Source organism: Pteropus alecto, unplaced genomic scaffold (assembly GCF_000325575.1).
Source record: "Pteropus alecto unplaced genomic scaffold, ASM32557v1 scaffold113, whole genome shotgun sequence".
Classification (NCBI taxonomy): domain Eukaryota; kingdom Metazoa; phylum Chordata; class Mammalia; order Chiroptera; family Pteropodidae; genus Pteropus; species Pteropus alecto.
Genome location: NW_006433949.1, coordinates 4,181,476 through 4,207,925, shown reverse-complemented (window position 1 = coordinate 4,207,925; position 26,450 = coordinate 4,181,476). Strand labels below are relative to the sequence as shown.

Sequence of the window (26,450 nt, the reverse complement as noted above, 5' to 3'; positions counted from 1 at the left end):
TGAATTGAGGGTGACCTAAAAATAAATTAGGACACCTGGCAGAGTGAGACACTACAAAGGCCCTTTTCTAATTGTGCTTCCCCACCTTCACCTCTAGGCCGTTTGGACCCTCTGTTTCAGGAGAGAGCTATTGTGCCGAGGGCCCGGGTCTTGGGATCAGATCCTGAGTTCAAATCCTGGTACCGCTTTAGTTATATGACCTTGGACATGATTCCAATGCCTCTGAGCCTCAGTTTCCCCATCTGTTGAATGTTAATGACAGTCTTACGTTGGCATCGTCCTGATTTATAAGGCAGTGTCTCTGGAACCATTTTGGAAAATTATTTATTTAGTGATGTAGGAGGATTAGCCAGTACTTTTGTAAAATATGAGAAGAATGATTTACTAGAAAAATGAAAGGCACCAAAAAACCCAAGAAAAATATGGGCCTTACTTTGAAAATATTAGATTCGACAAACAGAATTTGTCAAATAGCTATCAAGGCTTCTAAATGCTAAATGCTCTCAATTTCTGCAGCTAACCAGAGGGGACTTGTGTACAGGCTTTTCGGGGTGTGTGTCTTCAGCCTGCACCCACCTCAGGGCATGGAGGGCGGGTGATTCTCTTGTATCCCTAGTTCTTTTTGTTTAGAAAACACCTGAAAAAGATGTTTGGATGAATGAGAGCTTCTCTTAGAATAAACAGAACTCCCATCATTATCATCCTGTGATCCTGGATCATGGCTCTGTACGAGGCTGTTCTCTTAATTGTGCGTCCTTGGTCTCCACACTGAACCCTGGCCGCCCTTCCCTTCTGGCTTCTGTACTTTGGCCTCGTGATTGGCCTTGGCACATCTGTCTCGTCTGCCCCACTGGGAGCCCCTTCAGGCCTGGACTGGTGCAGACTGCTCTTTGAATTCTCAGGGCCCCGGACAAGGTCTCGTCCCTTCTGGAACTGCTCAGAAAATGTCTGCTGAGCACGCGAGCCCAGGAAGGGTGCCACACGCTTCCGGAATGGGGATTCTGCCCTGGTTTTATTGCCCAAGGATCTGAATGCTTAAGCTCGTCCGAGAAACAAACAGCTTTCATTACATAATTCAGATAGTAGATGGATGCTGCTCACGCTCGCCTGATGCTCAGAATCATTGGGGTGCTGTGTTTTTCCAGATTCCTGGGCCTTTTCCAGATTGACTGAATCAGAATTTCTAGGGGATGGGCCCAGAGGATGATTTTTAACAAATGCCTCCAGATGATTCTTATAGTCAGGAAATCGGCGAAAGAGGAAACTAATGTAAAATTATCTAGTACCTTGGGAGAGCTACTTAAGCGGCTCCTTGGCCCTCAGTTTCCTCATCTGTAAAATGTGGATGTTACTGTGGTTATTGTGAAGGTTAAGTCAAATAATATATATGCAGTGCTCGGGAGAAAACCAGTCATATATTATTTACATATTATATACATTTAAAGCATATTTAATGAAATGGTTGACATTGTGTCTGTCCCACATGTTTATTGATGGCAAACATCTGATTTTCATGAAATTCGTAACTAATTATCATATAGGTAATTCAGGCTTATAGAAAAATTATAAGATACACATGCACAAAAGTGAGCAAATAAATCTCACCTATAATAACCCAGAGGTGCAGTTGCTAACATTTTGAAGTATTAATTACTTCTAGTCTGTGTGTATGTGTGTACGTAGTAAATATATATTATATTATGTATATATACATGTTATATAGTTTTATATATACACAATATAATAGACATAAAATATTAAATATATATTATATACATATATGTGTGCAGGTGTATATATTATATAACGTGTTATATGTATAAACATATAACGTGCATATTACACAAATGTAATACAATGTATGTCTAATACATATTGTATGTTATTATATATATGCACATACACGTTCATTTTATATTCAGAAAATAGGATTATACTATACCCGTTATTTTGGCTGCCGTTTTCACACTTGACAGTAGATCATGACATTTTTCACGTGTCAATAAATAAGAGCTCGTTAGACTTGGGATGGAATCCTGATCCTTCCACTTAGTCACTTGATGACCCTGGGCAAGTTATTCAACCCTTCTGGGCCTTGATTTTCCCATTTGTAAAAATGGGGCAACAGTTAGACCTCTGTCTCAGTGTGGCTGTGCGGATTAAACAGACAATTCATAGGAAGTGCTCAGCAGAGAGAAGCCCTGTAGCTGACAGCCATGACCGTTCTACACCAGCGGTCTTGAGGGGCTGATGGGAACAGCTTCCGGTTCTTAGGGCCTCTGTTTGGGAGGGCGCTGCTCAATCTTTGTCCAGTCCAGTGTCACACTCTGGGCAGTTTTCTGGGTTTTTCTCTACTAGGACTAGCGGTGCCCTTTTCCTGAAAGGAGATTCTTGGTTTTCTTTGCCTCAAGGGGAAGTCCTGGACCCACCCATCTTCCCCATTCCATCTGTGCCCTAAAGCCCAAACTGCCCCCCACCATTGCTAATGCATCACAGTGGGGGACGCCCCTTGATTCTTGCTCCTGGGCAGGTAAAGGTCCGGTCTCAGGGTAACCCTGAAGACACCTCCCCAGCATCCAAGCATTCCTTCTACAGTGACTTAGAACACAGTGTTTATGCCTATGTGGCCTGTCTTCTGCACAGACATTATGTCACGTGACGCCTCAGCAGGCCTGTGACGAAAGGTGACATGTGCCCATTTTGCAGGTGAGAAAGTGGTGGCTCAGGAAGCTGATGTGACTTGCCCGCACCTCAGAACTGGAATTTAGAAACTTATTTCTCTCATAACACCAACAAGGCCTCCCAGGATCAGAGAGGCCCCCTCTCTTCCCTGGAGAGGTGGGCGCCAGGTCAGTGAGAAGGACCCGTGAACAACTCACAGGGCAGCATCCTGATAAAGAGAGGGAGCTTTGGGGTCATATCCTGGCTCCCAGTCATAAATAGTTCTATGGATCCGGGCAAGGGATTTAACGTCCTGATGTCTCAGATTTCTTGTTTACAGAATGGGCTCAGACTACCAGCCTCATAGCGGGCATCATCGTATGGATTCACAATGAACAAACACATTCAGAGCCCTTATCCCACAGCGCCAGGCACACTGCAAGCGTCTAGTAAAAGGTGGCTGCTGTCATGGCTATTATTCCCCCAATTCTTTAATGTAGCTGACAAAGATGCCCCCAGCAGACATCTCAGAATTGCCCGCATCATGGGCTTTTGACCCTGGTATCAAAGGAATCCCTCACACGGAAGATTAGAAAGAAAGAGGCAAATCTGTAGGAACCAACAGGAGAGATCCTTGGGGCTTACTACAGAATGGAAAAAAGTAAGCTTGCAGAAAAATGCATATTGCATGATACAATTTATGTCAAAAAACCCCAGCCCTATACATAAAACCACAATGCAGTTTCTACACGTATGTACGTATGTACGAAAATGCATAGAAAAAGATCTGGAGAAATAGACTGATCTCAGTAGGTTCCTTTATTACTTCCAGGGAGAGGGGGCCTGCATTCATGGGGGTGGTCAAAGGGAGCTTTGGCTTTATCTGAAATGTTCTAACCTTTTTTTTTTTTTTGCAAGGAAAATATATACACATGTTAATTAAATGATGGAAGTTATCCTTTCTGCAATGTTGGGGCTTTGGAATCAGACTTGGGTTGGAATCTTAGCTGTCTGGTTGTGTGAGTGTGAGCAAATGACTTAACTTCTCTGTGCTCATGTCTTCATCTGTGAAGTGTAGATCTTAATAGCATCTAGCTCCTGGAAATGTGGGGATATGGTGACATGACTCATGTAAAACCTTCAGCCGGGGCTTGGCATGTGGACATGTTTGACGATGGTACGTTCATTGTTATTATTACACTTATTTCATTTATTCCTCCAAATTTGGAAAAGGCTCCTTAACCCTTTAAGTTGTCTTTATTTTCAACAAGTTACAATGCAAGAAAAACTGCGAGAAATGTTATAATAAGAGTGTGTACAAATAAAATGCCAGGGAAGAATTGATAAAGACTTGCTGGAGAAGGCGATGTTTGAGATGGACTCTGGAGAAAAAGTCAGATTTCTATGAGTTGATGGGGCTGTGTATCAGTTAGCCAGAGATCCCAATAATAGGTACCAACCAACCACAACACCTTACATGTAGGATATGTATAATGCCCAGCCTGTTCACTGAGGGGACTGGAAACAATGACATCCCAATATCAGTAAGCACTAATCTTGGCTTCCAGATGCCATTTGCCACTCAGTGGAACTAGCACCCCTTGGAGAAAAGATTGATTCAGAGTGGGGACAGGGAAAGAACAAGATGACTTCCTGTTGTGACAGGAAGTAAGGAATTGCTCCAAGAATGATGGGGATGTGTCAAAGTGGTTTCTTCTGTGTGGTTTTCTGTACCTGGGCCAAGGAAAATGGTTGAAAGAAGTTGGACAATAAAAGACAGACATGAGAGTTCTGTAGATATCTTGGGTGAGAACCTCGCTCAGAAGTCTTGACAGGTCAGACCCTATTCATTTAGACATAAGTGATAGGGAACATTTCCTCTTTAACATTTTCGATTCTAAATTCTAATTTGCGATTTCAAAAGGAAAGTGTTTCAGGTATATGAGCATCCCATGAACATCATGAAACTGTTGCCAGTGGAATGTAGGCTTATCAAGAATGGCAACTGTCATTTCATTAGTAAGGTGAATAAAATTCATGTGAATTTAAAAACCAGTTTTCTGATTGGTTGCAATGGGTTTCAGTCTTAGATGTCAGCAGGGCTGGACAGAGCAGCTCTTGGCTTCTGTGGCATCCCCCCCGCACTGCCCCCCCCGTGCCCCCCACAACAACCCCAGTGGGAAGTGAGGGCTGCCCTCTGAGTGCCTGAGAGACTTACTGGGGAGACTTCATAGTGGCCCAGCCTGGCTCACTTGTTCCAAATGCTGGGGCCAGGCCTGGGTCATGTGCCCACCTGCAGCCTGTGCGGGGTGGGGCGGGGTGGGTGAGACCAGCCTTACTTGAACCATATGGACTAGGAGCCAAAGAAGGAAGATTCCCCTCAAAGAAAGTTGAAGTACTCTTTTCAGCGAAAGGGAAATGAGACCAGCTGGACAGAAGCAACAGTTGTCCACTGCTGTCACCCCTGCTCTGAATTTTGTGATCCTGGAATTGCAGGGCTGTCTTCGTGATGAATGGTGATTGACAGTGCTTGGAGTCCCGCCACCAACATGGGCTCGGGCCCTCTCATTTTAAAAGTATTTGTTAATTTGTGAATACTTGTATGTGATTTAAGATTCAGGTGGTAACAAAGGGTTTAAATAAAATGTTCTCCTACCTCTGTTTTCCACTCCCCCTTCCCTCCCCTTGAAGGCTGAGAATCCTTCCAAAAAGTGTCCGCATTTACAAAGATAAATACATTTCCCACGTGAATGGGGGAGGATGTTTGTCATCTGTCGAGATCGTTCTGTATGGGCACATAGCACACATCCTCATTTTATTTTGTGGCTGCTCAGAGTTCCGGTGTGGGCACGAACCCTCATTTATGAGTCTTCTCCTGATGGACCCTCAGGGCGTTTGCAATCTCTTGCCATCGCAAACGGAACTGCAGGAAATATCCTTCTACCCAGTCATTTTGCACAGGACGGACACGGTGTCTGCAGGATGAGTTCCCAGAAGTGGCACTGTGGGGGTCCAAGGATCTGGGCAGTGGAGACGTAGATGGGCACAGCCCAAGGGCCCCCACCGGGGTGCTGCCGATGCGTGTCCGCGCGCATCGCGGTCGCACCAGCCTTCAGAACACGGAGTTGGTTGGGGTTCGCGTGGGGACGGGGCAGTGGGGAGATCCGTGCCGCCCCTCCTTGTGACGATGCCCCTGAGATGTGCCCTTATCTGTGTTTCCGCAGAGCAAGCTGGTGAAATACTTCAGCCGGCAGCTGTCCTGCAAAAAGAAGGTGGCCCTGCAGGAACGCAACGCCGAGCTGGACGGCTTCCCCCAGCTCAGGCACTGGTTCCGGATCGTGGACATGCGCAAGGAAGTCCTGGAGGTGACCGGAAGTGGCCCCTGCACCTCCCCCCCTCCCGGCCAGCCCCTTTAGGCACCTGGGTTTGGCTGTGCCCGGCACCTAGTAGGCCCTCGATAAATATGTACAGGATCTCTGATGTCATCTGATGGGTTATTAAGAAAGAAAACCAATAGAGTGCACGCCAGCCATCAAAAAAAAAAAAAAATGAGTGTGTTTCTAGAGTCAGAACTTTCTTTTCAGCTCTGCCACTTATTAACTCAGTCACTTTGGCCAAATTACTTGACCTCTTAGACTAGCACTGTCCAGCAGGGCTTTATGCTACAATGGGGATATTTTATATCCGTTCTGTCTGACGCAGTAGCCTGCAGCCAGCCGGAGCTGTGGAGCACGTGAATCGTGGTCAGTTGCATGTGGCCGAAGAACTGAATTTTAAACTGTATTTAATGTTAATTAAGTTGCCAGGGGCCACCATGTTGGACACCAAAGTCTTAAGAGGGTTCGTTTTCTCACCTGTTCAGTGGGGCTAATGATGATCTCTTCTTAGCTGGCATGTGCAATGCGATGATCCATATAAAATGTTCAGCCCTGCTCTGGCACCTAATAGCGCATAGTGAGTGTCAGCTTATCGGTATTGTTGCTATTGCTGAAAACTTTGGAACCGGAAGGTTCTCTAAAGGCAAAATGAAACGAGAACCGTCTTGGAAGTGGACGGCACCCATAAGGCCCCTAGGATCGTGGGATTTCCTTTCCCTCTCGGACCCCTGGGCCCCACTGCGTCCAGCCCTTCCTAATAAAAGCAGGCCACATTCGTTGCGTCTGTGGTGCCAGGCGTTGTACTAAGGGCTTGACATGCAGGCTCTCAACTACCGAGACTGTTCAGACCCTCACAATGACCTGTTGACACAGGGATGACTATCATCCCCGGTGCACAGAGCAGGAAGCTGAGGCTCAGATGAAGTGACTAGCCTTGCTCCTGAGTGGGCGGGGCTGGCAGGAGAAGCCAATTCCCATGGTCTCCCGAGCCTAAGGCAGAAAGTACTTCATTCTTCCCTCCTTTTCCTGTTGCTGGCACCTCCCCAAGCTGGGGAGAAGAGGCGGCGCCCCCTGTCTGCAAGGCCAAGCACCATTTCTCAAGCTGCCTCCTGCTTCCTGCTTGAAGGGGCCTGGAAGGCTCTCTGTCATCTTTTGTTTGTTTCAGACCTTGTCTCAAGGTGGCTCACACCCACCCCCACATTCCCCGCCCCCTCCCCGCCCATCTTGCACATGCGCTCTAGATTGTGTACTGTCATATATTCCCTTATTTCATTACCAGGGTGGCAGTGTCATGTGAATATCCTTAAAATGGCAGGTCCTGTATAAGTACAGACAGTACATTTTACTTGCATAGCCCAGTACGCTTTTCAGAAGCTTCTGGGACCATTTATTTATCAAGTGGAACAAATAACGCAGATGTCTTCTAGACGAAGAGTTGAAAACTGGTGGCCCTCAAGCTGTATGTGATGCACAGACGTTTTTGTTGTTGTTTGGTTGATAGGGTTTTCAAAAAATATTTTTTGAGCCAATATTTAAAAGTCGAAAGAGTTTGCTTAAAACCCCAGATCTCTGGCTTCTCTTGAAAAATCAGAATTGCTGACCACACTGAACCGAATTCCACCGCCACTTGGATCTTGTAGGCTCCCAAGGTTACAGCTTTGCTCGTTTACATTTACCTGCCCTGCAGGTACCTGAGCTGGGCTCTTGAGAGAATCTCGAGAATCTTGAGCCCAAGGCCACCAGCAAAGATGTGAAGACAGAGCTCGCATTCCAGCTCTGTCTGCAGCTCACATGTGCATCCACCAGAGGTCCCCTTTCTGTAGGGGAATCAGTAGTGAGGAGAAAGTTCCAAAGCCAGACTGCCTGGGTTCAAACTTACTGTGTGACCTTGGACAAGTGGTCTAACCTCTCTGAATTTCAGTGCCCTAGTTACAGGCTAATGATGATGATAAATATACCTACATTATGTGGTCTTTGTGACATTAAAAAGAAAATCCATGAAAAGCCCTTAGATCAGTGCTCCATCCATTTATTATTATTATTTTACCAAACTGAGGTGCATCTGCTCTTTTGGCCCAGGTTTGTTAAGGCTTTCTCTATTTTTGATGTCGTTATTACTTCTGTGATTTTTTTTGTGTGTGATTAAATGTCCGGCAAATTGAATATTTTGGGGGTACGTTATAGGGTAAAATGCGCAAATGAATCTTGCAGCAAAGAAGAGAATTATTTTATGTTGGCAATCATCCCTTCTAAATGTGCTTCATTTTGTACTTCAGATCCTGGTCCATCACCTTTCTCAAAGTGGGGCTTATCATCAAAGTGTTCTTATTTGAGAAAACCTCTAAGTGACTCTGCCCCCTGTCCTAGTGAATTTGAAAGGCACCAATTGGAAAGTCACTGATTTGGCTTCGTGGCTTTTGCTCTGAATCTTTTTTTTTTTTTGGATAGAATTTTTGTGCTGATGCAGTTTTCCTCTTTCTGGCTGTCAAATTTATCTGGGGTGGGGCTGGGTGTGTGGGTGTCTGATTTTGCTGTAATATACAGATATGACCACAAGAGGGCACAGATATTCCACATACTACCATAGAATCTCCACCTTAGTTATCTGAAACTCTTATTTAAATAATAACAAAAATAAAAGTAAAAACATCAGATACCATTAAGTGCTATAAAGTGAAGTCTCTCTTTTTTGTTCATGCACAGATAGAGAAGTTTGACAAATTTCAAGGAGTATCCATATTATGGTGTCTGGAGACATATTGTTTCAGGAAAGGGGGATTGGTTGCTGGTGGCTGTGAAGAGACGCCTACCCAAAACATTTAGTAGAGAGTGGAGGACAGCCATCAGGACACTGGAGCTCTCCAGTTTGCTCTGCTCTGAGTTCACCCTAAATTTGGGACAAGTCACTGCAGTTCAAGCTGAGCAGGAGGCACGGAGGGCCCTCCGAAGATGAATAAATTGGAGGCTTTCCCGCAAGGAGTTCAGAAGTGAAATGGGGAGACATCATTAACTACCAGGATTTATGGAGTACTGTGTGCTAAGCATACATGCTTCCTTGCAAATTACATGCACTTAAGATTCCCATTTTATAGGTGAGTAAAGGGAGGCTCAGACAGGTTAAATGATTCTCTAGCTAATGATAAAGCTGAGAGCAAACTCAGGCTTCTCTGACTCCAGAATCAGAGACCCCACTATAAGGCCAAGCACCCATCCACACATTGCGGGTGTTCCGCTGGGTTCCGCTAGAGGGCAGCGCGGAGAGTCAGACGGCGTTCGTCCCCTCTAGGCACGTGAGGTCTACTTACCACCCATCTTCCCTCCCTAGGAAATCACCCCTGGCCGGCTGAGTCTGGAAGACCTTTTGGAGATGACGGATGAGCAGGTGTGTGAGACCGTGGAGAAATACGGAGCCAACCGGGAGGAGTGCGCCCGCCTCAATGCTTCCCTCTCCTGCCTCCGTAACGTCCACATGTCAGGTGAGCAGGCCCAGGGGGATGGATGGACGGACGGACGGATATCTGCCGCCATTCCTGCAGCCTCCTGCGCCCGCAGCTGCTGGCCGGGACCAGACCCGGTCCACTCTGAGTGGTAAATGCTGCTCACGCGTGGAGGAGAGAGGGGCCAGTGATTCGGAAGCCAGGAGTGGGCTTGGCAGCTCCTGGGAACTCTGGTTCCAGGGGGACTTTCTGAGGTTACAGAGAGTTTAGTTCTGGATAATTAGGGTCCAGATGTGGACATAGTGGGTGTGCGTACGAGACTCGATTGCTTTACCTTAGGTGTTCTAAAGTGCCTTTGTCGACATCTAGCTTATTTTTTGAGCCGACATCTAGCTTATTTTTTTTACATAAATGTACATTCATTGTAAAATAAATCAGAAAATAGATAAAGAAAAATTAAACAACTACCCTAAGCTCCACCCTATAGAGACCCCCCCCTCCGCCCCCCACAATCCCAGTCCCACTCATGACAGACAGAAATGTCTCTGGGTAGTTTTAAACGTTCTGGGGTCGAGGGCCGGCACAGCAGAATTGCCCCTGGTTGACCAACTATGAAAGTTATGTTACTCCTTACTCTAGCGCAGTACTATCGACTCACCTGACATTTGCATGGCTAAGAGGGGACTCTCAATCTTGTAATACAGACAAAACCTGCCTCAAGGTGACTTCTCTCTACCTACAGTGAGGAGCAGCTGGCAGTTTCTCTCCTTAAAAAAAAAGAAAGAACTGCACTGAATGACAGTGTTATATCATAAACATCTTCTTTGTCAATCAGTATATTTCCTCCTCACTTTCAAGGCCTGAATACTGCCACCATTTATCAACCGGTCACCTATTTTTAGAAATGTAGGTTGTACCCCTACTTTTCCTGTTATAAGCCATGCGGCAGTGAACAGCGTTGAGTGTTATCTTTGGGGCACCTTCATGACGATTCATTTCGTGTGAACTCCTGGAGTGTGGTTCCTGCAGCAAAGAGGTTACGTATTTTCAGACTCCCTGTGAACTTTGCTATGTTGCTTTCCAAAAAGTTCGAACCAACTTATGCCTTCCGCCCTCCTCCACCCCTGTCCCTCCACAATGCATGAGAGTGAGCATTCGAGGTTAGGGTCTTCATGGCTTTTCAGGGGTCCTCTCTTCTCATCGGAGTTGGGCTACTGAGTTTGGCAAAGTCCTTATAAGTGGAGCTGGACCCCAGTTCTTTCCGAATGAGGTGTTTGTGGCAGCCTTCTGCAGGCTGAGCAGTCATCCTGGGCTGGGCAAGACCCTGAGAGGGCCTCTCATTTGTTGTACTTCAAACTTTTATGGTCAAGACTCACAATAACAAATAGAATTTATATTGCAACCCTGTACCCACACACACTATACACAAACACGTGTATGCACACACACATATACAGCAGAAACGAGTTTTATGAGACAATACTCATTCTTACTATGCACGTCTTAGTCTTTTCTAGTTTATTCTATGCCGGTAATGAGCTGCCATTTGCATTTCACACCTCACTTATGGGTTGAAAAACACAGATCTTCTTGGCCCTCCCACCCCCGTCAGCTCTTCCCAGGCCGCCGATGCCAGCCTTAGAGCCACCAGGTCCTCGAAAACAGCGCCAAGTGCTACACTTTGACCCAATTCCTACAGCACTCAGCCCCGAGGTCCGAGTGGAGAGCAACTCAACTCAGCAAAGGCTTGTCCCCTCAGCTCTGGGTTTCCTTATTGTCACATGTTCCTTCTGCCCTTCCTGTAGGTAGCTGGGACACTTTTACATTTTAATCTTAACCTTTTTTGGGGAGTGATTTTTTTTTTTTTCAATAGATGCCTCTCTCTCCCCCACTAGAGCATAAGCTGCAGGAGGGCAGGCATTGTAACTGGTTCTGCTCATCATTTTATTCCCAGCCAGAATTTCCCGGCTCAGAATCTGGCACACCGTAGGGACTCGTTCCATGTTTCTGAACCAGTCCGCTTCCCCCTTACGTAGCCCAGGAAGACTCACCAGTGGCTTCACGTACATCGTTTTCCCCATGAATCAGAAAGCACTTCAGGATTTGGCATCTGTTCAGACCCCGCTGGCACATTTCCTCCTCGAGTCCTCAGTATCAGATAAATCTACTAGTTACGTAGGGTTTCCTACGTCAGGCATGGATTTCACATCTTGGTACTCACCCCAGGGCCTAGAATTCCCTTCCCGCACTGTCCTCCCCGTGAGCCCTGCTTGTCCTCAGGCCTCCCGCTTCAAAGCCGCTGCACTTTGTGGAATGAACGTATAAGTGAGCGAATGCTTAGGTCACCCACCGTTCGTGCCGTACAGTGATTGTCACTTTCCTTGTCTCACCCACTCATCGGCCCGTGACCTCCCTGAGGACAGGCGCCGTTTGCTGACATTCACAGCACCTCGCCCAGGTCATGTTTGTTGAAGGAACTGCGGGCAAAGCTGTGTGATGTGCTTGCTGCTGATATCCACCAGGGGGAGCCATCCTCCAACGATCCTTCTTGTTTTAAACGCTTCTTCCCTCAAAAATTATCACCGGTTCCTTAAAGCTCCTAACGTTAGATGGTTCCATCATTTCCTGCCCTTCACCTTAACCAAAATGTTATCCCAAACTAGGGAACAAGCTAGTGTCTTTCCCACCAGTCTCTGCCTTCTCGAGGGTCGTACCATATTCATCTTGGTATCCCCAGTTTTCAGCTGGAGTCTCCTACGGTGAGGAAATCAGATATTTTAAATTCCGGTGTGTACTGAGGACTCTGCGTGTCCGTTAAATGACTGAGGGAACACAAGTTGTGTTGAGTAACTCGTGGATACAAGGAAGCTTGATACCCGACCAAGAATATGTATCAACTCTGCCTGCCCCGTGCCCTCAACTTACAGGATAAGTGTGGATTCGTTTTAGAGTTATGATGCTAATCTTAGTTTTCTCTTTGGGTTTTGGGGCTACCTTTGTTTTCCAGTGTCCGAGAAGCCCCCAAAGATAAGAAAGCTTAACTCTTTATTCTCTTCTCTTAGCTTGTTAGGTCATCCTTAGCCTGAAACCAAAGAATACTTAATCATTCCTTCAACAAACTCAAGGGGCCCCAAAGCCGGGACTTTTCCTCATCATATCAGCTGTGGCCTGAAACCAAAAAACATTCTTTCGCTCATTTAACAGAATTTCCTGAATGTCTACTGTATGCCAGGTGCTGTGCTAACATCTGAAAGTGAATGCTTAGATGTCGGTCCTTGTGGGGGACGGATGGTACGCTGCAACCATAATGCGCATGCGCACTATAAAGCGCGTTGGAATAAGTGCTGTGGAGGAAGGAAAAAGCGGGCAGGCGATGGGAGGCCAGCAGTGTCCTCTGGGAATGAGGTGACAGGCTGTAATGTTACCTAGAGTGGTCCAGGCAGGGCTCCATCCTCTTCAGTTTTCCTTCCTACCTTCTCCTTCTCTGTCCTGAGTTGTTTGTTAAGAGTACGGAATTTGGAGTTAGACTCAGGTCCTTCCCAATTCTGGGTCTGCTACCTATTAGCTCTGTGATTTTGAGATTGGTATCTCACGATCTGAGCTGAGTTTCCTTGGTAGTAGGGTGGAGATGATGATCATTTCTATCCCATTCGTAGTTGGAAGGATTATATGAGATGATGCAGGCAAAACACAGGGTCTGGCCTGAATTAGGTACATGACAACTCTTATTGTTACGGTTATTGTCACCTTTACCATAGCACCATCCTCAACCCCATCCGACAACCACCATCAGTTTCTACCACCATCACTGTCCCCATCACCACCATCACCACAATCACCACCACCACCATCACCACCACTATCACCACCATCATCACCACCACCACCATCACCATCACCACCATCACCACCACCACCACCACCATCATCACCACCATCACCATCACCACCACCATCACCACAATCACCACCATTATTACCACCATCACCATCACCACAACTATCACCACCACCACCACCACCATCACCACCACCATCACCATCACCACCATCATCACCACCATCACCATCACCATCACCATCACCATCACCACCATCATCACCACCATCACCATCACCATCACCATCACCATCACCACCATCATCACCACCATCACCATCACCATCACCATCACCATCACCACCATCATCACCACCATCACCATCACCATCACCATCACCATCACCACCATCATCACCACCATCACCATCACCATCACCATCACCATCACCACCATCATCACCACCATCACCATCACCATCACCATCACCATCACCACCATCATCACCACCATCACCATCACCATCACCATCACCATCACCACCATCATCACCACCATCACCATCACCATCACCATCACCATCACCACCATCATCACCACCATCACCATCACCATCACCATCACCATCACCACCATCATCACCACCATCACCATCACCATCACCATCACCATCACCACCATCATCACCACCATCACCATCACCATCACCATCACCATCACCACCATCATCACCACCATCACCATCACCATCACCATCACCATCACCACCATCATCACCACCATCACCATCACCATCACCATCACCATCACCACCATCATCACCACCATCACCATCACCATCACCATCACCATCACCACCATCATCACCACCATCACCATCACCATCACCATCACCATCACCACCATCATCACCACCATCACCATCACCATCACCATCACCATCACCACCATCATCACCACCATCACCATCACCATCACCATCACCATCACCACCATCATCACCACCATCACCATCACCATCACCATCACCATCACCACCATCATCACCACCATCACCATCACCATCACCATCACCATCACCACCATCATCACCACCATCACCATCACCATCACCATCACCATCACCACCATCATCACCACCATCACCATCACCATCACCATCACCATCACCACCATCATCACCACCATCACCATCACCATCACCATCACCATCACCACCATCATCACCACCATCACCATCACCATCACCATCACCATCACCACCATCATCACCACCATCACCATCACCATCACCATCACCATCACCACCATCATCACCACCATCACCATCACCATCACCATCACCATCACCACCATCATCACCACCATCACCATCACCATCACCATCACCATCACCACCATCATCACCACCATCACCATCACCATCACCATCACCATCACCACCATCATCACCACCATCACCATCACCATCACCATCACCATCACCACCATCATCACCACCATCACCATCACCATCACCATCACCATCACCACCATCATCACCACCATCACCATCACCATCACCATCACCATCACCACCATCATCACCACCATCACCATCACCATCACCATCACCATCACCACCATCATCACCACCATCACCATCACCATCACCATCACCATCACCACCATCATCACCACCATCACCATCACCATCACCATCACCATCACCACCATCATCACCACCATCACCATCACCATCACCATCACCATCACCACCATCATCACCACCATCACCATCACCATCACCATCACCATCACCACCATCATCACCACCATCACCATCACCATCACCATCACCATCACCACCATCATCACCACCATCACCATCACCATCACCATCACCATCACCACCATCATCACCACCATCACCATCACCATCACCATCACCATCACCACCATCATCACCACCATCACCATCACCATCACCATCACCATCACCACCATCATCACCACCATCACCATCACCATCACCATCACCATCACCACCATCATCACCACCATCACCATCACCATCACCATCACCATCACCACCATCATCACCACCATCACCATCACCATCACCATCACCATCACCACCATCATCACCACCATCACCATCACCATCACCATCACCATCACCACCATCATCACCACCATCACCATCACCATCACCATCACCATCACCACCATCATCACCACCATCACCATCACCATCACCATCACCATCACCACCATCATCACCACCATCACCATCACCATCACCATCACCATCACCACCATTATTACCACCATCACCAACATCATCATCATCACCACCACCATCCCCAATATCACCACCATCACCACCATCACCACCATCATCACCACCACCATCCCTAATATCACCACCATCACCACCATCACCACCACCACCACCACCACCACCATCACCACCATCACCACCAGGGTTCTCTAGCCTTTCTTTGACTCCATCTCATTTTCCTCCACTTTCTTTCCATCCTCTTCTCTCTTTTTTTCTCCACAGAGTCCCTGGGCTCCAGCTTTTCTAACCTGCTCTCTTAATTCTTTCTTTCTCTTGACTTCCCTGTCCTCTGAGCCACTGTCTCGCTTGACATTGCTGCTCCTTTAGAACCTATTTCCCCTCCGTAAGGCTTGATTGTTCTCTAAAGGTGACCCACCTTTCCCTGACCCAAAAAAGTAAAATCAGAACTTCGAACAATTCTTCCATGGCACGCAGCCCTATTTTCCACGGTCACTACAGAGCTTAGGTCCTAAGGCGAAACTGATTGGGCTGCTGGGAGAGTGTGCTCCTTGGATTGTTTTCAGCCTGATAATGTGTGGTCATTTGCATTTTCACTTTCTGGAGGAAAACACTCAGGGGCCAGATCATGGAAGACCTTGCTTGCTTTCTTCGCGTCCTTGCCTTCCTCCTTCCCATACATATTTCTCAGGCACTCGCTGTGCGGCTGGCACTGTGCTGCTGGGTTCCAGGGCTTGGGGTCTTTCTCGGGGCTTCAGGCTGGAGCTGAGACCTGAAGGAGGAGGAGGAGTTCTAATGACTAGAGAGGTGGGTGGTGGGAGCATGTGGATGTGCCTTGTGACTCTTTTCGTAGGAGGGAAACTGTGTCAGAGACCAGTGTGGCCAGCCCCCTGGGAATGCTGGGGAGAGGGGTGGGGACTGGGGTCAGCAGACGGGCGAGACCAGCCCCCGTGGCAGATCACGGCACCAGGCTGGCATTGCGGGGCTTTGAGCAGAAGATGTCTGGGTCACTCATCCTGTTTCACACCAACACCGGCTGCAGAGGAGGTGGGTGGCTTAGGGCGAAGTGCCGGTGAGTCTAGGAAGAGGCTCAGAGGGTCATGCAGCGGAGAGCGAGAAGGCCCGGGTCCCCCCACACCCCGGCAGCCTCCCGGGGGGCTTGCTCTGTCCGGCCCCCTCCAGCTTCTCCTCTTCAGTGTCTCGGGGGAGAACTGGCAGCCACGAGGAAACAGGATGCAAAGTGGCCCCAAAATAGGACAGCCTCACATGCCGCCTGGCTTCCTCCCACTCCGGGCATTGAATGAAGCCCACCAGGACCTGCCTTTGACGAGAACAAAGCACAAGAGCGTCTTGATTGCCCCATTGTTCCGGTGGCATCTAACTTCAAGAGGGCTGGCCGCTGAGGGAGAGCCACCTCTCCCAAAGCCCACGGCGTCTGGTGTGTTCCAGCACTGACGTCCTCCCTCTCCCTGCATTGTATGTCCCCCAGCTGTCCTGTTTTGTGGGTTCTCAGGAATCTCTGTCGCAGATGTAGGACCGCGTTAGCATTCTTCAGTGCGAGTGACAGAAGCCTAATGCAAACACACGCACCCACAAATGGCTCATTCATCTGCTATAAATATTGGTCGAGCTTCCTGTTTTGTTCAGTGTGGGGGACCAGGGACAGAGTGGTGGCTAAGGCTAACCAGCTTCCTGCAATCATGGACCTTGTGTCTTAGACCTGAGCTGTCCAAGGCGGGTGGCCTCCAGACTCATGCGGAAGTTAACCTTATGTTCATTAAAATAAAATGAAATTAACAAGTCACCGCTTCAGTCACACTAGCCCCACTTCAAGTGATCCACAGCCACGTGGCCAGTGGCTCCCCAATTGGAATGGCACAGTTCCAGAACATTTCCATCGTCACAGAAAATTCTATTGGCTGCTCTAGAAAGTTCTATTGGCTGCTCTATTGAGAGAAACGATGAATAGGAAAAATATCACATGGCAATCAGTTTTAAGCTGAGAATTAATACAGAGTGATATGAATGGTGAGAAGGTGATTAGCTTTGATGGGGTGGTCACGGCAGGTGTGTGTCAGTCAGGGTTCCACTGGAGAAGCAGAACCAGTCGGATAAACATTTTAAGAGATTTAATGCAAGGAGTTGGTTTATACGATTGTGGAGGCTGGCTGGGTAAGTCTGAGGTGCCTAGGGCAGGCTGTGGACCCGTGGGCATGAAATGAAGTTGCTGTCTGTGGGTGAAATTTCTTTTCCTTTGAGAAAGCTCCAGTTCTGCTCTTTTTGAATCAGGTCCATCCAGGTTATCGAGGATAATCTTCTTTACTTAAAATCAGCTAATTATAGACTTTAAATCACATCTGTAGAATACCTAGATTAATGGATTCATGTTTGACTGAATAACTGAAGACTGTAGCTTAGCCAGCTTGACACACTGAACTGACCATCTCAATGGGTCTCTCTGGGGAGATGACACTTAAATTAAGACTTGAGTGACAAGAAAGAACCGATGATGAGAAGACTGAGGAGAAGAACATTTTGAGCAGAGAAATGGGTCCGAGATGACACTTAAATTAAGACTTGAGTGACAAGAAGGAACCGATGATGAGAAGAACATTTTGAGCAGAGAAATGGGTCATGCAAATCTCTCAAGCACTTTCGAGGAGCAGAAAGAAGGCCCACGTGGCCGAACCACGGGGTGTGTTCCGGTGACTCGTGGCCATGATAACAATTCACTGCAAAACTGAGCGGCTTAGAGTGACACCCCTTTTCAGTTACCTCTCATGACTTCCTGGGTCGGCCGGGCTCCGTGGTCCTCTTTGGTTCCGTGTGTTTTGGCTTGACTGGGTTGGAACATTCAAGATGGCGCACGTGCATAGATGGCAGTTGGCACTGGTTGTTGGGTGGGAGTCCAACCTAGATGGTGTCCTGGGGTGCCCACCTGTTGTTGCCTTTCCACGTGGCTTGGGCTTCTTACAATGGGAGGCAGGAAGTGGAAAGTGCCAGTCATCTCAGAAGCCAGCCCTGGAACAGGCACGATATTGCTTCTGCTGGTAACTATCAGTGAGGGGTCACCTGGGGAGCAGAACCACTGTGGGCGAATGGGAAAAAGAATCTATTATAGGTGTATAGACCTCATATGAACGTATAATGAGAGATCATTCTAAAACAGGGGTGGGCCAACTACAGCCCACTGGCCAAATTTGGCCCTCTGCCTGCTTTTGTAAATAAAGTTTTATTGGAACACTGCCACATCCATTTGTTTACATAGTCTCTATGGCCGTTTTCACATTACCACGGCAGAACTGAATAATGTGCCAGAGACTGCGCGACCCAGAAAGCCTAAAATATTTACCGTCTGGCTTTTTACAGGAAAAGTTCGCTAACGCTTATAAAAGACCAAGCAAGAAATAATGAGTGCTAACTAAAACCAGTACATACGTGCTCTGAATTGGGAGAGATCTCAGTCTGATATAAAGAACTTCCTTTGGGAGGAGGGGAATAAGTACGTTGGGGGCATTCGCCGTGAACGGTAAGGGGAGGGTGAGTTTCTCTGCACACAGTGAGACAGCATTTATGGGGACCTTCCATGTATGAGCATTTTCTGTACTAAGTGCTCAGGGTAAGTGAAAGACAGAAGGGTGGACGTGCCCAGAGAGGTTAAGTAACTTGCCTAGGGCCACACAGCAGGTAGAGCCTGTGCTTGAACTCACTTCTGTCTCACCCGAAACGGATGCTTTCCCATGCGGTGTCCTGCCTGATGACTTCTCTTGTCTGTTCCCCACCAGACTGGGCTCTTGGGGGTCAGGGACCACGTCTCGTCTCTGGAGTGACATCTGGATAGTGGCCCCGGAGGGTCACTCTCATTCGGGTCTGTGGTTCTCTTTGGGTGAACACGTCCCACCGCCATCCCAATGGGGCTCTGAACGTGGGGTGCCTCTCATTCCACATTTCCCTACGACCTTGCTCCTCACTGGCCCCCTGCCCTGCAGAGTCACTCAGACACCTGTCGATACTGCCCAAGGCCACATCAGCCTTGCCCGTGGGGAACAGAGCTGCAGTTCAGCTCAGTCACCTGATGGTGTTCTTTCTTTAGCACGTTTGTTTTTCCCTTCTCCGTCTGGTGCTTTATGGAGGAGAAATGAGGCAGACAAGCTTTGTAATCGGATGCCAGGCTGCCCTGAGTGACTGGGGCTGACAGATTGTTTTTCAAGCTCCCCCTTCTAAAGACTTTCTGCTTCATTGTCATGGAGGGCAGAGGACCTGAGTGGCAGGGCTGTATTTTTGCTTTAAACCCTAGGCTCCTTGCTGGAAAAAGTTAGGCTCGGATAGCTGGTTGGCTGCAGAAGCTCCAATGCTTTTTCCTCCTGGTATTTATTGCCGTGGACACCATCCGACTGGGTCCTCATCTTGATGACACTCAATGGCCACCAGGGGGCGCTGCTGCCTGACAATCTTTCTTCTGTTGAGAAGCCAAACGAATTTGCTCAAGTGCCATGGACAAAAAGAGCTACGTGGATGTGCAAACTGGAAAGAACCTCGGTCTCATCATCTAAACTTTCAAATTAGGGAAAACTGAGTCCCAGAGAGAGAGGAAAGGCTTGACCCAGCTACGGCACGGAACAAGTGTGGGCTTAATACTATGTTCCAGACACAGCATCTTGAGCAGGCTGAACACTTGGAGGCTGGGGGCGGGGGACACTGTTAGTCTCTTTTCCCGACTGGCTTTGAGCGAGCTGCACATCATCGGAGCTCCTGCTCGCCTCCCGTCTGCTCCAACGGGGTCCTGCCGCCCCTAAGCTTCCCGAAGTGCTGTTGTTAGTAAAGCTCTCGTGCTGGTCTCCTGCCACGCTGAAGACCCATGAAGAGAGGAAAACGAGTTGTAAAATAGAAATTTGCAAATCATGCTCCAAATCATCATAACTCGTGGAGACACAGAGAGAGCTCTGAGGAGACAATGGCTTCATTCCCTGGAAGCACTTGGGGCTGGATGTGGGGTGACACCCCCTGTGTAGGAGCCCTCCTGGAGCCTGTTAACAGAAAGGCTACGGAGAGAAGCAGCCGGACGTGGTTCCGCCGAGATTAACGTCTACGCCTTTGCCATGTGCCCGGCACTGGGGCACGTGGATAAAAAAGACTTGGGCTGCAGTTGGTGAGGGTCTGGGCCCCTCCTGGACCTTTGTCTAGCTGGCCGGGCAGATTGTGGCCGTCAGGAAGGCGTGTGAGTTCTTGCTGGACCACTGGACTGTAGTGAACTTCGCCCAGCTCCTTCCCCAGTCTCTGAAACAGACATAAACATATGTAACCATTTAGTGCCCTCCCAAGGAACGAGTGAGATGATGTTTGCTTTTGCCTCTGCCTGGGCTGCCTCCCCCATCTGAACAGGATCTGACGCTGATTCTTCTGGCTGGAGCGAATTGGAAATCAGACGACCCAAATGAATGGGCCGAGCCAAAGGTTTCACGCTCTGCTCCCTTGTTCAGCCTCCAGCCTGCTTCTGGGAGGCAGAGTCCTCAGGAGCTGAGTGGTGTCAGGGCTCAGAGCTGGTGCAGCCCACTCCGTGATGGGTGTGGGCAGCCGAGAGTTTTTCCAGGACTTAGATCAAGTGCCTGAACTTGGCGGAGCTAATGCCCTGTGTGTGAGGGCAGTGTAATCCTTTTAGAGAGATAACAAGCCATCACAGTCTTCCTTTGATGTAAGAGGAAGGAAGGAAAAGTTTTCATATTCCTTTTATAGAACCATGGGTCTATATTTATGTCCCCAAACCGAGCAAGCTTGTAGACTAAGGGGCTTTTAGGCAGGGGATTTCTGGGTTTACACTGGTCCTTCCTCACTGCAGACTGTGGGCTGGGGGAGCCATGCTTAAGAAAATGATCATTGTCTGTTAACGCCATCACATGTCAGGCTCACCAGCTCTCAGGCCCCAGCTAGGAGATCTTTGTGGGGGACTCTAGTGATAGCGTGAAAAAAGCTAGCTCGGGGATTCTCAGCCTCAGCACTGTTGGCACTTGGGGATGGACAGTTCTGTGTGTGTGTGTTTTGGGGGGCCACCCTGTGCATTGTAGGGTGTTCAACAGCATCCCTGGTCGCTACCCACTAGATGCCGGTGGCATCCACCCCTCCCTCGCCCCTCAGTCATGAAATCAAAAATGCCGCCAGACACCAAACGTTCCTGGTGGAGGACCACCACCTTGACTTATCTGAAGGGCTCCGGGCTTCGCTTAGCTGATGATGCTCTGGCTTGGATGATGATGGTGATAATGATGTTGACGATGATGACGACTTCAGTAATTCTGAGGCCAGATGAAAGCCAGGAAATTTTGTGAAGACCGGGTTTCTGTAAAAGCACAGAAAAACGTAATTGAGTTGGACTTTGGCTTATCAGGCCCATAGCTTGATTTCCCCAGGGGTCCTTAGACAAATTTACAGGAACCAGATGAAAGCTAGGAGCCTTGTTGTGCCGCCCTCCCTGGGACACACACACACACGCACGCACGCACGCACACGCACGTACGCACGCACGCACACACGCACACGCTCTCATACAGGCGTAATCTTTTTCTTCCTAGAGACCTTGTTAAACTTTCAGTTTTGCAGGTAATCAGCTGCCAATCACCCTTTCCCTTGGAGAAATGCTTCACGCACGGGGACAGCAGTGGCAAGAGCCCAGGCTGGGAGGCCTCCCGCGTGGGTTCTGCCCGCTCTGACCCCTCTGGCTGCGGGAGCCTGGAAGAGCCCCAGGGCCTGGTAGATCCCGGTATCCCGGTCTGTAGAATGCCCGGGGACAGGAAAGATGGTCCGTAAACCCTTTCCTCACGAGTCGGTGTCTCATGCGGGGTCAGTACGCTGACAGCGTAATCACGTCCCACCCTCATGGACAGCTCTCCACTTCACACCCCGGCTTCCAGTTATTATTATGGCGTTGAACCCTGTATCAACTCAGTGGCGTCTTTCTCGCATTCTCTGAATACAAGTAATTAGTTCCCACCTTTGCACTTGGATGTTGCTTCTGCCAGCAACGCTCTTTCATGGGCTGGCTCCTTCTCATTATGTGGCCTCGGGTAGGAAGCCGGAGGAGGTGCTTATACATTATCCTTCACAGACTGGGAAGCATGGGGGCTGGGAGGACCCAGGGCAGGGGCCCGAGGCGGCCGAGCAAGGTCAGGGGACCCTTAGTAGAGGAAGGAATGGCTGCACTGAGTTTCAAGGATGACAGGCTGTGTTTGGCTTCTTTGCTTTCTTCCTGGGTTGATTATTTTGTTTTATTGCCCACCCAATGCCAACATCTCAAATCTGCTCAGGGTAGGTTTTTTTTTTTTTCTGCTGCGGTTCTCTTTCATGTCATCGTAGCTCAAAAAGTATTCTTTTTGCAATATATTTTGGACTTTTTTTTCCCTTCAATATCTTTTTGGACCATTTTGTGTTATAAAAGCAGCTGACAGACTTCCAGTGCCAAAGTCAGTAACCTATATGTTCTGGGAAAGGTGGACTTTTTAAATTTTTTTTTAAAGAAGGCTGGTTCATAGAGAAGATGCCACCACCTTCCCCGGCTACGTCTCTTTCCTGCGAGCCTCGCACTCATGACCAGGAGGAGAGAGAGGAAGTATATGGATTTCTTCGTAACGGCTGCCCGTGGGCTTTATTCAGCCAGGCCTTCAGGTTCCCAGTGATGCCATTTTCATGATGAGACACCGGGATTTCGGCGAAGGGGAATTATGACCTCAGGGTCGGGCCAGAAAAGGTTGAGATAGAGGAGGTTGGAGGTTTCTTTATGAGGGAAGGGCTTGGTGTCCAGTGGATTTGTCCAAATACTCTTGGTGTCAGTGAATGTGGAAGAGGATTTAAAATGCCCCCTGCCCCTGCGTCTCTCTCTGCACGAGCATCTGTTGTTCCCTGCTCTGTCTAAGGCGTCGTTTCATGCGTAGACGTGGTAGACATACTGTGTGCAAGGACTTTCCATGGGTAGCCTCCTTAATCCTTATAAAAAAGGGAGGAGGTGGGTTCAGAGAGGTGGATGGATTTGGCCAAGGCTGCACAGCTTAGGCGAGTCACGAAGCAGCATTACATTCAGGAGCTGGCGTGTGACCACGGCGTGTGACCACGCCCGAGACTCTGAAGGAGAGGAAGAGAGGGAGCGGCGTTTGTTGAGAACTTAGGTGCTCTTGGCCAAGGTCACTGAGCTGGACTCAGTCGGGTCTCCCAAAAGCCTATCGTGCTTCCTGAGCTTAGACACGAGTTTGAAGACCGTGAACCCACTGGGTGGCAGTGACATGTTGGCCCGTGCCCAGGTGATGCTGGTGGGTGGTTTGGTGGCCCAGGAGTAGGGAGGACCAGAGCCACGGAGCAGGTCGCACATGCTTAGGCCTGGGGGAAGTGGTAGGTGAGAGGGAGGGAGAAATGAGGTGACCCCAGGAGGGGTCTGAGGGGGAGTCCTGCTCTGTGGTTTTGGGCAGCTGCCGGTCTGTCCTCTTGATCAGGAGCACTGTGATAGGACCTGTTTCATCCCTGAAAGTCAGGGCTGCAAATGCCGGGAGGTGATGTGTAGCGTGTGCTCAGTAAACGGCAGATGCCACTTCTGCTCTATTACGTCCAGGGGTCTGGCTCCAGCAGGGGTTTCCCAGGGTCAGATAAGGGTGAGGGCTGCCTGGGAAAGTTTCAAATTCTGGGCTCTCCTGCAACTTACCTGCCGGTGGCCTCGGGAGGTCACTTTACTTCTCCGGGCCTCAGTGTGCCCATCCGCGTAATGTGGATGAGGCTGGGCATTTTGGATGAGGCTGTGGGGGTAAAAGGGCTGTGTGAACGGGGAACATGGGGTTGGTAGCAAGCTGGAGGAGGCCCAGAGGAGCCGGCAGGGGATGCGGGTCAGGGGACAAGTTCAGGTGCCAGAAAAGCAAAATGAGCAGGGACAAAGTTTGGCGTCGATGCTGCTGGCCATCTGCTCTGCGTTTTGTGCCTGCATCGTGGGTGCGATGGCCTCTCAGGCCACAGGATGTCCTTGGATTCCCTAGCCACCAGCTGCCTCTCTCTCGGGCCCCTACTTCCTCTCGGATTTGGGCAGTGGGCACAGCCCCTCATGGTGGGAAAGCAGCTCAGAGCAGGGAGCCCCGGAGTTGGGTCTGTGAACCCCTCTTGCCTACTTCCTGGTCACCAGAGGAAGTCATGTCACTCGAGCCTCAGTTTCTCTCTTTAAAGAAGAAAATCAGAATTCTCATTCTTACCTGCTAGGGCCTCAGTATGCGTGCAACAAGGTAAGGCCCAAAACGTGCCAGCTGTCACGTACCTAGTGTCGGGATAGGGCAGCTGAGTCTGCAGCACCAGCTTCGTCTGGGGCCCTTAGCAAAGAAGAGGTGGACTCTCTTTTATCTCTGTTGAAATAAATTCCCTGGAGCTCTGGTGTCCTACCCCAGACATGGGCATGCGGACCCGATGCGAACGTTATAGAAAACACTCCAACATCCCTAATGACGGGCCTTTGAACATAGAGCCAGCTAAGCTGTCTGCAGAGGTTGTGGCAATCAAGAGATGATGATATTTTAGTGTGTAGTTCACTTGCGCATTAAGCTTTAATCAGCATTTATTAAATACCTGCTGTGTTCCTGGGATTATGTGAGAAGTTCCAGCTTTGTGGCCCTGGGTGAGTCATTTCATCTCTCTGAGCCATCACTTCCTGGCCAGAAAATTTGGATCCTAATTGTCCCTGCTACTTGGCTTGTGGTGAGGATTAAATAAGATAAAATATGCAAAATCCGGGGCCTGGTGGGAGGTTACCATGGATGCCTGATAACTGGTACCTTGTTATTGTTATTATTGGATTTCTTCACCTACCTGATCTCTTCGAATACTTCCAGCTTTCCTACAGGATTATTTTACTTGTCTTTCAACACCACTTCATTTTCCCACCCCGTCTGTCTTCTGTGTGAATTAGGTGCCTGGCGTTTGTGGCTCTAATTTATGGACGGAGAAAGAGGCACCAAAGCCACAAGGTCCAGATCTCAGAGAGGCAGAGATGAGGGGTCCTGGGCTGTCCCCCTGCCTCTAGTGGCTAGGTTGGAGATTTCTGCCAGCGAGATGCTTACACAAAACCTCTCATCTAAGGCAAGAAATGGCCACATACTGGTGGAGAAAGATGACCAGTCAGAAAGAAAGATGGAAGAAGAAATAGCTAAGAAGTAACCCAAACATTCTTTTCAAATGCATTTATTGGGAAGGGGAAAGAAGAAGCAAAATGAAGCAAGTTCTGTCTGAACAGACATGATTTAATGTGGCCGGGGCATGCTGATGATATCGGGGAGTTTCTTGCTTGGGGGAAAGTATTTGGATTTTTCCTGCTCTGCCAGTTCCCTGCGAGACAGGGGCAAGAGAGGAAGTTAGATTTTGGGGACATGTCACATCTCTTTTCTTTTACAGTCAAGAAATCTATTTATTTAATTAAATTTCCTTTGAGTTTGTTTTTTTCCCCTTGAGCAAATTTTTCTCTTCTGTTTTCTTTCTTTCCCAAGATGTCAGTTAGGGCAGAATTTATCAATAGAAATGACAGTATTAGTAATAATAGCAGTAAAAATGGTAAAAAAAAAAAATCAAAACCCAAACAGTACCACATCCTGTTATCTTAAGTTCATGGCTGAAGTCACATCTGTTTCTTCAAAGGGACCTGTCACTAACTCCTAGCTTATTTAGATTTTGTTCTCCTTATGTCTGCCTCAAGGGTTTGAAGCTTGAGGCCTGAGAGAATTCTGAGAAAATCTTTTTAATCATCCAGAAACTATTCAGGCTTTCTTAGGAGATGGCATATCCTCCCTCCCTCCCTCCCTCCTTCCCTCCCTCCTTTCCTTCCTTCCTTCCTTCCTTCCTTCCTTCCTTCCTTCCTTCCTTCCTC

The 26,450-nt window shown here is 48.5% G+C and overlaps 1 protein-coding gene across 1 annotated transcript in view; it reads left to right on the top strand.

Annotated features, from left to right (window-relative positions):
* Positions 1-26,450, top strand: part of KSR2 (kinase suppressor of ras 2) — a 338,884-nt gene that overhangs the window by 53,365 nt on the left and 259,069 nt on the right. Inside the window, exons 2-3 of the mRNA XM_006908594.3 lie at positions 5,886-6,026; positions 9,364-9,514. Coding sequence (XP_006908656.3) covers positions 5,886-6,026; positions 9,364-9,514 — 292 coding nt within the window. The remainder of the gene's footprint in view (positions 1-5,885; positions 6,027-9,363; positions 9,515-26,450) is intronic.